The 13,237-nt window shown below is 49.2% G+C and overlaps 1 protein-coding gene across 7 annotated transcripts in view; it reads right to left on the reverse strand.

The window, feature by feature from the left end:
• Positions 1-13,237, reverse strand: part of KIF9 (kinesin family member 9) — a 53,732-nt gene that overhangs the window by 15,334 nt on the left and 25,161 nt on the right. For 6 of the 7 annotated variants that reach the window (XM_058557103.1, XM_058557146.1, XM_058557114.1 and 3 more), the window contains 8 exons: positions 13,136-13,213; positions 7,959-8,027; positions 7,058-7,162; positions 5,853-5,908; positions 4,971-5,061; positions 4,358-4,491; positions 2,550-2,741; positions 1,143-1,357 (listed from right to left, as the gene is read on the reverse strand). In XM_058557103.1, coding sequence (XP_058413086.1) covers positions 1,143-1,357; positions 2,550-2,741; positions 4,358-4,491; positions 4,971-5,061; positions 5,853-5,908; positions 7,058-7,162; positions 7,959-8,027; positions 13,136-13,213 — 940 coding nt within the window. The remainder of the gene's footprint in view (positions 1-1,142; positions 1,358-2,549; positions 2,742-4,357; positions 4,492-4,970; positions 5,062-5,852; positions 5,909-7,057; positions 7,163-7,958; positions 8,028-13,135; positions 13,214-13,237) is intronic. The other variant, XM_058557125.1, reaches the window with a different exon arrangement.

The raw sequence follows: 13,237 nt of genomic DNA on the forward strand, positions 1-13,237 counted from the left end.
CCTCTGGAATAGTGTGTCATGGTTGGTCTGTAGGGTATGAGCAGAGTAGCCCCAAGAATTTGGAAATAAAGTTGCCCTCTGAAAAGTAAATGAGTAAAATGCACCCTCTGTCAATGAGATGATCCGCCTGACCTGCAGAAATAAACCAAATCACATCTGGAGATGCCCCAGGTGATCAGTGAGACCATTCATGAAAGCTGGCCCAGAACAGGGTTGTGATTTAGCAAGGGAAAGCCCAGTACCCTGTGGAGTGCCCTGTCTGGAAAAAGACAATGGGACCAAGCCAGGAATGTGAAAAAGAGTATGGCCTCTGAACCACCGGCCTCAGTATCAGGATGGTCACTCAGTAAAATGCAGGTTCTGGGCCCTGCTCCAGATCTCCTGAGTCAGAACCACTGGTTGGGGCCTAGGTCTACACTTGACCAGCCCTCCCAGATGAGTCCTCTGCACACTCCAGCTTGAGGGTTCTTGGCCCACAGTGCAGGTGTAGGCAGTGTCTGCCATTAAGACAAGGGCACCAGGTCAGGGTAACAACGTGAGTACACTCCCCATGCAAAGGTCCCTGCTCTCCAAGTCTGAGCGCCCCCCCTACACCATCCGCCTTAGGAGATGAGACTTTGCCAGGCCAGCAGGGGTGTTGAGGGTTTGGCATGAGGAATGGTCTTAGCGACAGTGAATCCCTTGGCTCTCTGATATACACATTCTCATTTCCCTCCTTGGTTTCTAGTATCTTGACCAGCACCCTCACCCCAATCAGACAACTGTGGGCAGTGAGGAGACCACACCAGGACCCAGGGAACTTGTGGGGTCACCAACTGCCCATCTCCCTGGGGAAGCCTCTACAAGACCAAAAGCCTTTTTCTCCAAGGGCAGCAGTACATATCAGGTAGAAAGCCAAGCACCAAGGTCTGAGATAATGCAATAATGAGGGACCCACAGGCAGAGGCTGGCTGATAGGGAAGGACTCTGGCTCCCCAGGGCTGACTAGAGCCAAGTGATGGCCCAGGGATGAAGACTGTACCCCAATGTCCCCTGCTGGCTCCCTTCCATCTCAGTCCTCCAGTACCCAAGGCTGCCCCATTTGGAGCAGGATGACTCAGATCCCACAGCCCCCTGGCCATCTATCTTCCTGTCATACTTACCTTGCTTTTCCCTTAGTGACTTCTGGAAATTTAGTGCCTCCTTGGTGATGTCGATCTCCCGCTTGATGGCATTGATGCGTTGTGTGGTCTTGCTGGCCCTCTTCCTCCGCTCATTTAAGATGGATTTGTTTTCTTTGAAGATGCGGTTAATCTCACTACCTCGCTCGTTCTTAAAGTCCTCGAAGGCCACAGACTTGGAGGGTGGGGTGCTAGACCTGAAGACGGACAGGGAAGAGGAAGGAGAAATGGGGCAGCTGTCTTGGAGCCAGCAAGCACTTCACCTTTCTTCCTTGGGGCTTCTGTGAGCAGGAGGCCAGAATTCCTGAGCACCACCTACTCCAGACAGGAGCTAAGCTGTGTAGGAATCATTCCCTCATCTCTGTTTTACTCAGCACAAAGGGCATATGACCATTGCAGAAAATGAGGAAGCAAGGAAAAGTGTAAAAAAACAGAAAGCAAAACAAAAAACTATTCACTACCTATTGGCAACCACATTTTGGTGTATTTCCTTCAGGGATTTATTTGATAAATTTTTAAATGTTTGGAGTCATGCAGTACATAGAATTTTACATCTCACTCTTTTCACAGAAGCATTCTTTCATACTATTAAAAACTCTTTGAGAACTCTAGCTAATGAGATGTAAGATGAAGTGTTGGGGCAGGGGGAAGTGGATTGTCTGCAACTTACTTTGAAATGCATCAAAAAATAAGATGGATGGAGAGAAAGATGGACACATGATGAAATAAGTATAGTAACACATTAATTGTAGAATCAAGAAGGTGTTGACTGTACAATTCTTTCAACTTCTCTGAATGTTTGGAAATGTTCGCAGGCTGAGTAAAAAAGGGCTTCATGCACATCCTTGTACATTTCAAGGGCAGAGATGATAATTCACTTGTGCCCTTTCCCTAATGTAGGCTATTGAAGGTTTTCAGAAAAAAAAACTTTTTGATTTTTTAAATTAATGATACAATGAACTTCTTTTTGCATAAATCTTTGTCCACATCTCTAATTATTTCCTCAGGATAGATTCCTAAAAACTCAATTACTGACTTACAACAGAGAGGGACTGGCTGTTTGGAGGAAGGGGTCTCAAACCTTGAGAATTTTGTACCTTTTGAATACATTACTTACTCAAAAAATATGTAAATTTAATTATTTAAATAATTGCTATTTGGAGGCTCTAAAATGATTCTGTGCATAATTGTGTATCTTGGATGACTCCTGAGGTTGGATCATCTCACATGTGTATAAGCCATCATGTTTCTTCTTTTAGGACTGTGCTCCCAGTCTTTCCCCACTATCCCCTATTTTATTACTCTTCTATCTGTAAGCACTCTTTACGTGTTGAGGATCACACTCTGGTTTTGGATGATCTGGTGCAGGAGCTAGCGTTAGATGGTCACCTGGGTGGGCGTAATTCTTCCTTTGGGGAGTCCGAGGGAAGGGGCTCGATGTTGGAGGTCTCCCGGTCCCGCAGAAGCATGTCTTTGATATCCCCATCCTTGGAGGATGGGGTCAGCTGAGTCTTAGAGAAAGAAACATCCAAGTCTTTGCCACCCACAGGGCTGCTGGCACCTTCCTTTCTTGCAGAGGAGCTGGAAGGAGAAGACAGGGAGACTCCAGGGCTCAGTCATGGGCAGTGAGGTGTCTCCAATGAGGTAAGGTGTGACCTCCAGTGAGGTGTCACTGCAGGGAGTGACCTTTGTCAGCCCTCATACACCAGAAGCCCCAACCCACTCAGCTCCCATACTGATCATATACTTAGGCCAAAGGGCAAAGAGTAGGACCATAAGCCACGCAGATGGGGAGGAAGAGGAGAGCATTTTTCTCCCTTTAATCAGCACAAGGAGCCCTCCCTTCAGCAGTCTCGGCAGGAGGCACCTGGGAAAAATGGGCAGTCTCCAGGTTTGAAAGCGTGTGGACCTGCTGGGTGGGCCATAGGCTCCCAGAAGCATCATGACTGCTGAGATATTAGTTACACAGGCGTCTCTGGGAAGGAGTAGCAGAGCCCCCACCCAGGGTGGGTCTGTCTGCGGGCCAATGGTAAAGCAGGACAGGTTTGCCCTGCTACTCTGACCAGTCCACAACCTGCTCTCCCCGCCTACATCAGTGTCCACACCAGCTCCCAGGAAAGTAGCCACCCTCCCTCTCCAAGTGATGGTGCCTGGGGTCCTCCCTCCTAGAGAGGCACATCTGAGCAGGCCTCAACTGACAGGAGGATGCCCCCAGCTCTTTCCACCGTTTCCTCCCCTCTTTTTCCTGCAACAAATGTAGGTTGGGTAACCAAGCCTCGATCCATCTGTTATCGCACTGGTTACCTGGTGGCAGAACAGAGAGGGCTAGGGGTGACTGCCCTTCTTGAAGAGGCAGGAAGAGGCCAGGGGCATCGGCAATCCCTGCTGCCCGACTCCTGTCCTGCGTGTGACAGTTTTCTATAATCAGCTTTGGCCCGTGTCCTTTTACAAGTGATAGTAATGGTTAACACGTTCCTATTGAGTACTTTCCAGGGACAGGGACTGCACTCACTCACTTATCCTCACAATGACCCCAATGACTGTGATGCAATTATTATTATTATTCCCATTTTCGGGATGAGGAAATGGAGATACATGCCTCACACAAGGTGCCCCTTGGGTGAAAGAAGTACAGAGCAGGGAGGTGAGCCTAGGTGTCACCTCTGGAGCCTGTGCTCTTGCCCACTGCTACACAGCACCTCCTGGGGACAGTGGCTCATTAAGTGAACCTTCACACTCTTCCACCTTGCACACAACAAATGAGTCTCGCCTGAAATGTGAATTGGTGTTTTTAGGTGACATGACTGCCAGTTATCTGGGTCAGAGAAAGTCTCTGGTTGGGGTGGGGGTTTCCACATGAAGTACCAGATGGTGAGTGCTGGCCCAGCTTCTCACTTCAACTCTACCACTCATCAGTGGTGTGAACTTAGAAGTAACTTCCCATCTCTGAGCCTCAGTTTCCTCATCAGTAAAATGGAGACATTAATTCCCACCTTATGGAGTTGCTGTGCAGATGAGAGGTGACTAGCTCCAGCCTGGGCCCCACAGATGGTGCTAGTATTGGTAGCAGTGATATCCACTGTGACCACCCAGTAGCTAAGACACCAGGAGGAAGATGGGGACAGCTTATGTCCTCCCTTTCACCAGCCAAGGAGGGCCAGGTGCTGAACAGGCAGAGTAGCAGGAAGGTCACTCACCTGAGCTGCTCTTTGAATGTCTTCCTGGACTTGGATTTCTTCCCAGGTTTGGTAGAGAAAGGGGCAACCCCAAGTCCGAAGCTTTGTCCGTCAGGCTCCCCCACTAGGTGTCCATCAACATCCACAAGCCCTGCCTGGATAGAGGCCAGCCGCAGGGCGAAGGGTTAGATTAAGAGTTTGGGCCCCTCGGGGACCCAAGTGTATATGAACTGAAGCCTCAAGTGGGCATGTTCATCCCACACACCAAGATGTGGCTGCTGCTGCTGCTAGCTTCAGGCTGTCTCTGACCACCCTACCATACGTCCACTTGCCGTATCAACTCCTCTCACTGATCTGGGGTCTCATTCCATATCCTGAGGATTTTAAGGCCTGTTTCCAACCTAACTCCAGGAATTGGTCTTCTTTATTATTAGCCACATCTCCAATTTTGGAGATCATTTTGAATTCATATTTGGTTTACTCTTGCAGGGGTCACCCCATGTTCATCCTGGTGTTACTTTTATCTGTTGCAACCCTAGATCTGCTTTAATGCAGAACACTTGCTGCCTCTGGAAAGGTCTGGGGATGGAAAAATCTGACATGAGTCATGTCAGCAAGAGGAAACCGTGCCTACCTTCTGGACAGCAGAAATGGCAGCAAAGTCATTCTTGTCTATGAGAATGTACTTCTTGCGTAAAGTGGACTCCAATTCCTGTTCCTGTTGGCTTGGGAGAGAGAGTGAGAGAACACCTCGCACCTGGGGCCAGGCTGAACCCTCTAGAGCAAGAACCAAGTACTGGACTTACAGGATGTTTGGGTGTGGCCCCCTTGTGATTGAGCCACATCCTTATCATGAACGAGACCAGACTAAACAAGCTCATTTCATGCCCCCAACTGCCCAGTGCACACACCCATTGTTCAGCCCAAAAATCTGCAGGGGGTGCCCTTATGTGCCAGGCAAATCTGCTCCAAAATGATTTTAACAAGGACCATAAGCCTGCCTCGGGACCACGTTTCCCTACCTGGGTTCTGTTTCTAACAGGCCCTTTGGAATCATGTGATCAGTTTCTGTGATGCCACCCAGCATGAGCCACTCAGGCCACAGGGATGTCTGCATCCAAACAAACCACAAACACTTCCTGAGGTGGGGGTGGGGGAGCAGGGAGTCTTCACGATGCCCTGCTCTGGCCATGCTCAGGCCTGGCACACCATAAAGACCTCCTGTCCAATTAATGAACTCAGGAAACATCCTCCAGGGACCGCCTCCTCTCTGAGTAGCTCTCAAATGGAGGGCTGTCCTCCCCACTTCCCCCAGAGGAAGTGAAGGGCAGGAGGATCTGAGAGCTCAGGGGCAGACACTGTCAGGGACACCAGGGTCTGGGCACACCCTGAGGACTCTGATCTGGCTCCTCACACACGAGAGACAAGGCGGTGCGCTTGGAGTCCACATCCAGACCAGGCGAAATGAAAATGACAGCCTCATGTAGGAGTTGGGTGGGTAGGGAAGATCCCTTACCTCAGAACCACCCGGAACTGGTTGAACACCTCCTGGATCTGTCTCAGGTTGATTATCTGGACGGAAGAGAGCAAGGCAGAGGTTAGACCTCGGGCACCACAGAACTGAGGCCGTGTCTATGTCAGTAGAGAAACCAGGACCCCTTGGTTAACCCTTTGACCATCTGTCCTGAGAATGGAACATCCCTGCAAAGAGCCTCTCAGTAGAGTGGCAGTGAAGCCCTCCTCAAGAACAGAGAAACACCTGATTAATAGTTTTTCAAACTAAGTATTTACTGAGGCTATAAAAATCACCTTTTCTAAGTGATGATCTCTATAAAATTAAAATGATTTTAGTTCTTGAAAATACTAAAAAAATTTTTAATAAAATTTATTGTCCTCAGCTCTCCCCTGCTTCCGAAAGGCTCCATTATGAACTTTTCTGTGTGGGGTACAGACACATACAAACCTGTGGCTAGAGGAAGGCCATTGACCTCCCTCTTGGCCCTCTAGCCCACAGGCATCACCCTTAACTGAGGGTCAGTCTGGGGTTGCCCCTGCTGGGAAGGCCGGAAAAAGCCCACCCCTCAGTTTTCCTACGCTGTCTCTTGCAGCTGCCCATGTACCTCCCTGAGGAGGAGTTTGCTGGCCTGCACTATAAAAACAGAATGCATCTTTCCCCCTGAGGGCCCTTCCCTGTGTAGCCGCTGTCTCTTCCTCCTTGGCCCTGGGGGTCTGCTTTGTGGACAGCCAGCATGACCATCATCCTTTAACAGCCTTACTCTGCCTGGCAAAGCCAAGCACCTGAGGTGCTGTAGCTCAGTTAATCCCAGCTCGGTTTCCCTCCCCACTGTACAGACGATGCCACCAAAGTACACAAGGATTGAGCATTTTGTTGAAGTCACAGCAAGGAGACAGCTGAACTGGGATTTGATCCAGGGCAGCCTGGCTCCAGAGCCCGAGCTTGTGTGCCCAGTGATGGACCACCTCCTGTGCGTTCAAGGCTGCTGGCCACTCTACGGGGCACCCACAGCCTTGTAACCCTAAACATGGAAGCTGAGGCCTTGGTGGGCTGAAGGGCCCCTAAGGCCAGGAGTCCAGCACCACCCACCCTATGCCCACTGCACATGTGAGGCTCCAAGGCCATCACAGCACAAATGAGGGTGTGCCCAAGACAGGAAGGCCCAGGCCAGCTGGGCATGGTGGTCCCAAGGAGGGGCTCCTTACATCCATCTCGTCCAACGTCCCCTCCAGGTACCTCCGCACCTGGGAGTTGATCTCAGCAATCTGGATTTCATCCATGGGGTCGTAATTCACAAGGGTGCGGTTGGCCTTGGAGGAGGATGAAGAACATGGTGATAAGCTCCAAGCACCTGAGCCCAAGTAGGGGTGGCAGGGGTCATTCTGAGAACCAAGGTGGGGAGGTTGGGCATAGGCCCTGGTCACCCAAGCCAGCTCCATTCCCTTCACCATCAGGTCCTGGCAGAAAGGGCCTGACACACAGGCCAGGCGCTCAGGTCAGCAAGGGACAACTGGGTCAGGCAGAAAAGGAAAGGGCCTGCTACTCCAAGCAAGGAGGTTCTGCTGGCTGAGTCTCAGCAGACTGTAGATGAGAGCCACAGGAGGAAGGTGGCTGCCTCTGTCTTGAGGTCCCTCTGGACCATGAGCATCAGCCCAGGCAGGTCACTGGAGGACTCCTACCCCTGGCCCCTGCCCACTTGGCTCCCTGCTGCTGCCCCTCCCCCCCCCAGCCTGCCCCACCTTCCCTGACCTTGACCCATCCTGCTATCTACCCCTGTACTTCTACCTGCCAGGTCCCTGGCCCCCTGCCCCTCATCCTCCTGCCTACTGCCTGTCTCTGCTCCCTGACCATCTGACACCTCTGCCCACATCCTCCTGCTCTTCCAGGACCCCTGCCCACCAGGCATTGCTGGCCCCCTAGACCTCTGCCCCCACCCTGGGTCTCCCTGCCCACTTGGCCCTGCTATCCATCTGGTCCCCTGTCCACCCAGTCCCTCTGCCTACCCACCCCCTTCTACCCACCCAGCATCCCTGCTCTGACTCCCTTGCCCCCTTCTCACATAGTCCTTCTGGCCACCCCACCCTATCCCCGCCTCTAACCCCTTACCAAGCTGTCATGGATGGCTAGCTCCTGCTTGAGCAGTGCCAGTTCTTTTTCCAAGTTCTTGACCATTCGCTGCCAGGGAAACATAATTGGGGGGGTGGGCAGGAGACCGGTCAGAGGCCATCCTGCCTCCCCAACATCAAGCCCACAATTCCCCACGCAGTGCTCGCACATCCTGGCCCTTCTTGGTAATCCATGGAGTGTGATCTCAGCATCTGGACGGTTCTCTCCCCACTGGTGACTTTTCCCCAACTGGGGTGAATTTAGGGTCTGAGGGAGCCTCAGCAGTCCCCTGGCCTCTGCCTCTTACAGCAGAGGAGACTGAGAACAGAGTGAGCACAGGCACCCATAGGGCCACCTCAAACCCCAACTCTCAGAAGCTCCAGGACATTTCCAGTCTACCAGGGTAATGGTCCTCTCAGTGCAGCCCTTTCCTCCAGGATGCCTTCCATGCTTGGTCTCACCTTTCACCCTCCTCCTTCCCAACCACTGTACAAATGTACCACCATTCCCCACTGATAATCATGTATGTCACCTCTCATTTTTTGCTGCCACAAACAATGCTGCAAGAACACCTTTGCACTTATAGCTTTGTGTTCCTTTAGGTTTCTGTAGGGTAACACAGCGCTCTAAAAGGCTCTCCGCAATCTGCCCCTGTGACCTCTTTCCTCCTGCTGTCGCCCAGCTCCACTCCCACCACACTGGCACACTCCTGCCTCTGCACTGCCTGTCCTCTCTGCCTGGGACAGTCTTCTCCCAGGTATTTCCATGGCTCACTCCCTCACCTCCTTCAAGTCTTTGTTCAAAAGCTTCTAAATTCATCCCCGTAAAACTGCAATCCCCTCCCCACCCCACACCTTCTTTCTTAAAATCTTACTCTACTTTTTTCATAGCACGTATCACCAACATACCCTAGAGCAGTGCTGTCTAACATAACTTTCTGTAATGATAGAAATGTTCTATATCTGTGTCACAAGGCACATATAGCTATTGAACACTTGGAATGTTACTAGTGTGACCGCGGAAGTTTTTAATTTTATTTAATTTTAACTAATTTAAGTAGCCACATCTAAGAAGTAGCTACTGTATTGGACAGTGAAGCTCTAGAACTCACCTATTTTGGTTTTTTTAATGTGTTTTTAAGAAAAATTATATATATTTAAGGTGTACAACATGATGTTTTGATATACATATACATAGTAAAATGATTACTAGTTAAGCTAATTAACATACCCATCGCCTCACCTAGTTACCATTTTTTGTGTGTGATAAGAGCATCCGAGATCTACTTTTTTAGCAAATTTCCAGTATACAATACAGTATTATTAACTATAGTTACCATGCTGTACATTAGATTCCCAAAACTTATTCATATTATAACTGAAAATTTGTACCCTTTGACCAACATCTCCCCATTCCTCAGCCCCTGCCCCCCATCCCCACTCTTGGTAACCACCACTCTACTCTCTGCTTCTATAAATTTGACTATTTTATTTTGGGTTCCACATATACATGAGATCATGCAGTATGTTTCTTTCTGTGTCTGGCTTATTTCACTTAGCATAATGTCCTCCAGGCACATCCACATTGTTGCAAATGGCAGGATCTAGAATTGACCTATTTCTTATGTTTATTATATCTCTCTCTCCCATCCCCAGCAGACTGTCAGCTCTTCAAGGACAGAGATTTCTGTTTCTTTTTGTACACTAACGTATCCCAAGTGCTTCCAAAAGTGCCTGGCACACAGTAACTGCTCCATAAATTTTAGACGAATGGATAAATGATACATTTCTAGAAGCAGAACTGCTAAGTCATTTACACAAGGGACTTCATGCTTAGAACCCTCACTGTGAACAAGGCTTCCTTTAGTTGTCAAAAAATGGCCACTGGAGGGAGCCCCTGACAGCTGGATCCCAGGACTGGTGACCAAAGCTGTGACCAGTCTGCAGTAAGGGGTGACAGAACCCTGGCGTCCTGGTGGCTCTGTGGCAAATCAGGGCACAAAGCCTGAATTCAAGGCACATGACCAGGGTCCAAATTCTGGCTCTGCCCTTCTGGGAAGCCTCAAGATAGTCCTTCAGGTGGACTTCCTATGAGGTGAATGGGAAAGACTTGATGGCCAGTCCCTACTCATTCCCATTCCCTCCTCCCAGCTGAGGGATCTCAGCTCTAGAAAATGCCTCATGCCCCAGTAAGGAAAAGTCCAGCTGAGCTGTTGGGGGCCTCCAGCTGGATGACTCTGTCCAATGTAGCACAGAGAGCCAGGCTTAGACCTCTGGGCCAATCAGGTGATGTGGGGAAATGGGCCATTTGCTCCTACAGGTCACCAGCCTCCATGTCGCACCCTGAGAGCAGGGGAGCCAATTCCCCTAATACCTGGCAGGCTTAGTGGCCTCCAACTTGCCCTCTTCTACTGACTGGAGAGAAGCTGCTTGGAAACACAGGGCTGAAGCAGTAGACCCCACGGAACAGGGTTTAGCAGCACCACCTGGCTGACCAACTCCCTTATAAAAATCAGGGGCATTTTCTGGATGGAAAAAAAAATGCCTTGAAAACAGCACAGACTCACCTAAGTTCCCTGATAGTGAGGTGTTTCCATCAGAAATGTAATGAGGATAATTCAGAGAGTTCTGCTTAGGTCCCACACCAGGCTGGGAGCAACTCTTGGCCTAAGAAGTTTCCCTATTTTGACCCCATTGCAGCCTCCAGGTGTATTTCCTCTTGGCAGAGTAGGATATCCCAGGTTTCTCTTTGCTGACTGTCTATGGCCATGGCTCACCACCTTCACACCACCTCACAGAATCACAGACTAACCAAGTGGGTGGGTCACTGGAGGTTATCAGTCCAACCTCCTAGTTCACAGATGAATACCCTGAGGCTCCGAGTCTGAGCAACTCATCACAGAGAGCTAGCAGCAGAGGTGGATCAGGAACCCAGTCTCCTGTCTGACAGCCAGCCCCACCAGCCAAGAAAATTCTGCAGACCCTGTTCCACCTCCTTATAAACAGGCATCAGTACTGAAGATGGTGCTGGAAACAACCTGGCAATACAGGCTACAGTCCAGGAAAGGTGAAAACCAAAACAATTTTCCATGTCTCTCTCAAGAACTCATGCTTATAAAGGAAAATGCTTATCACAAAGATTATAAACACATTCACATTTGATGACATGGAGACTTGGCTGTCCAGGACCAACAATGCAGATTTCAGAACAGAAATTACATTGAAGAGCACGAAAGTCCTTGCTGTCAGGCGCAACAACCACCCAGCCAGGTTCACAGGTGGTAATGTGGTAGTCCTGAGCTAAGAGAACACCAAATATGAAAAAAAGAAAAATAAATAAAAAAGCTTTAGGATATAGAAAAGCATAGAAAATAATGCCATGAAACCTGAGAAAACCATCCCCAAACCTAATTTTAATAGCATGCTGCCGTATTGGCTTCAGTTTGTTTTGGGTTTTTTTATAGAAATAAAACGTTTCAGATAAATGTGAAGCCTCGATGCACCCCAACTGAAGTCCATTCCCCCTGACATCCAGAGGTAAACTCCAGCATCAGTTTGGTCTTTTCACTCCCACATATTTACTGCACATATATATATCCATTAATGATAATCAGCATTGCTTTGCATGTTTTTATACTTGGTATAAATGATAGATGCTACCATTCAGTCCACTTCAATCCCCAAGTCGTTTTCTCACTTGATATTATCCATGCTCATAGCTCTAACTCTGGCTCCCGCCCTCCATAACTCATTTAGCTACTCTCCTATTAAAAGCTACTGATCATGTTCCTAACTTTTCACTATTACATTAAGCAGTGCAAGCACTGTCTTCTATGAGTCTCTTCAGGTGACACTGCCTTTAGACTCTATACCTAGAAGTGACCCTGCTGACCTGTAGAAGTGAGTAGAGTGCTAGCTAACACTTACTGAGCGTTTACTCCATGACAGCACTGTGCTGAGAGATTTCTACCTATCTTATTCTTCACAACACCTCTTTGAGAGTGGCTTCTGTTATTCCCTCAATTTACAAATGAAGACACTGAGGCTTAGAAAGAGTAAGTATCTTGCGAAGGCTATACAGTTGATGAAGGAAAGAATAGGTTGCTGAACCAGGACAGCCCAATGCAGGGGCCAGGGCTCTGAACTACTGTGCCAGTGGTTCTCAAGGTGTGGCCCCGGAATACCAGCAGCAGTATCACTGGGGAACTTATTAGAAATGCGAATCCTTAGACCCCACCGCAGACCTACAGAATCGGGAACTCTGGGAATGGGGCCAGTGATCTGTGGTTCAACAAGCCCCCTGGGTGATTCTGATGTCCGCTCAAGTCTGAGAACCACTGCTCTAAGCTCTCCTCCCTCCTCAACCTCCAAACCATGGGTTAGTTCCACAGAGCCACAGGGACTGTTATTTTCCTTCAGGATTTAGAATCTGGAAGGTTTAACTCATGGGTTTGTCATGAGCTTACAGCATGCATATGCTCCTGTCTCCAGTAACTGTGATTCCATGCACATCTTAAAGGAAAGCGAAATTATCGATAAATATGTTTTTACTTCACTAGACGTTGCCAAAATGCTCTCCAAAGTGGTTGTATCAGTTACACTCTGCCCAGAAATAGGAAAGTGTTCCTGTTTCTACACATTCTCACCATCATTTTGCATTGTCAGGAAAATTCTAATTTTTGCTTGTCTGAGAGTGGAACTCCACTAAGGTTTTAATTTGCATTTCCTTGGTTAATGGTGATGCTGAGCATTCCCTCTGACTGGGGAGGGATCATTAGCTTTGCTTGCTGGGAGGGATCACTCAGGCTGGGAGGAAAGAGGTCCTGTAGTGACATAACCAGATAACTCTGAGAGATGGTCTAGTCCACACTGATTTTGCTCTGAAGCAGCTGGCTCTTAAGGAACTCTCATACAGAAGCCCAGGGTACTTGGAGGCCCTGAAGCTCACAGGTGAACTGGCGACGGCCTGATCTAGACCCTTCACCTTTGTGGCAGCCTCCAAGGGGGTCTCCAGGGACTCTGAAGACTCTGGCCTATCCCAGAATGGAAAGGGACTGACCCAGGATTGCATGTACATCTTTCATTAAGGCTGGAAGGGAAGCGAGGCTTGTGTGACCTAGGCAGCAAACCCACACACCTTCCCCACAGTGAGACACCTGCCCACAAGCCCCTTAGTACCTCAGCGTCATACTTTTCATTGATGGCAGGCTCAGTGGTGACGAGCTTCATCCTGCTGGCAAACCTCAGTGAAGACAGCTGAAAAACAGATCAGACAGACCT

Source organism: Diceros bicornis, chromosome 2 (assembly GCF_020826845.1).
Source record: "Diceros bicornis minor isolate mBicDic1 chromosome 2, mDicBic1.mat.cur, whole genome shotgun sequence".
Lineage (NCBI taxonomy): Eukaryota > Metazoa > Chordata > Mammalia > Perissodactyla > Rhinocerotidae > Diceros > Diceros bicornis.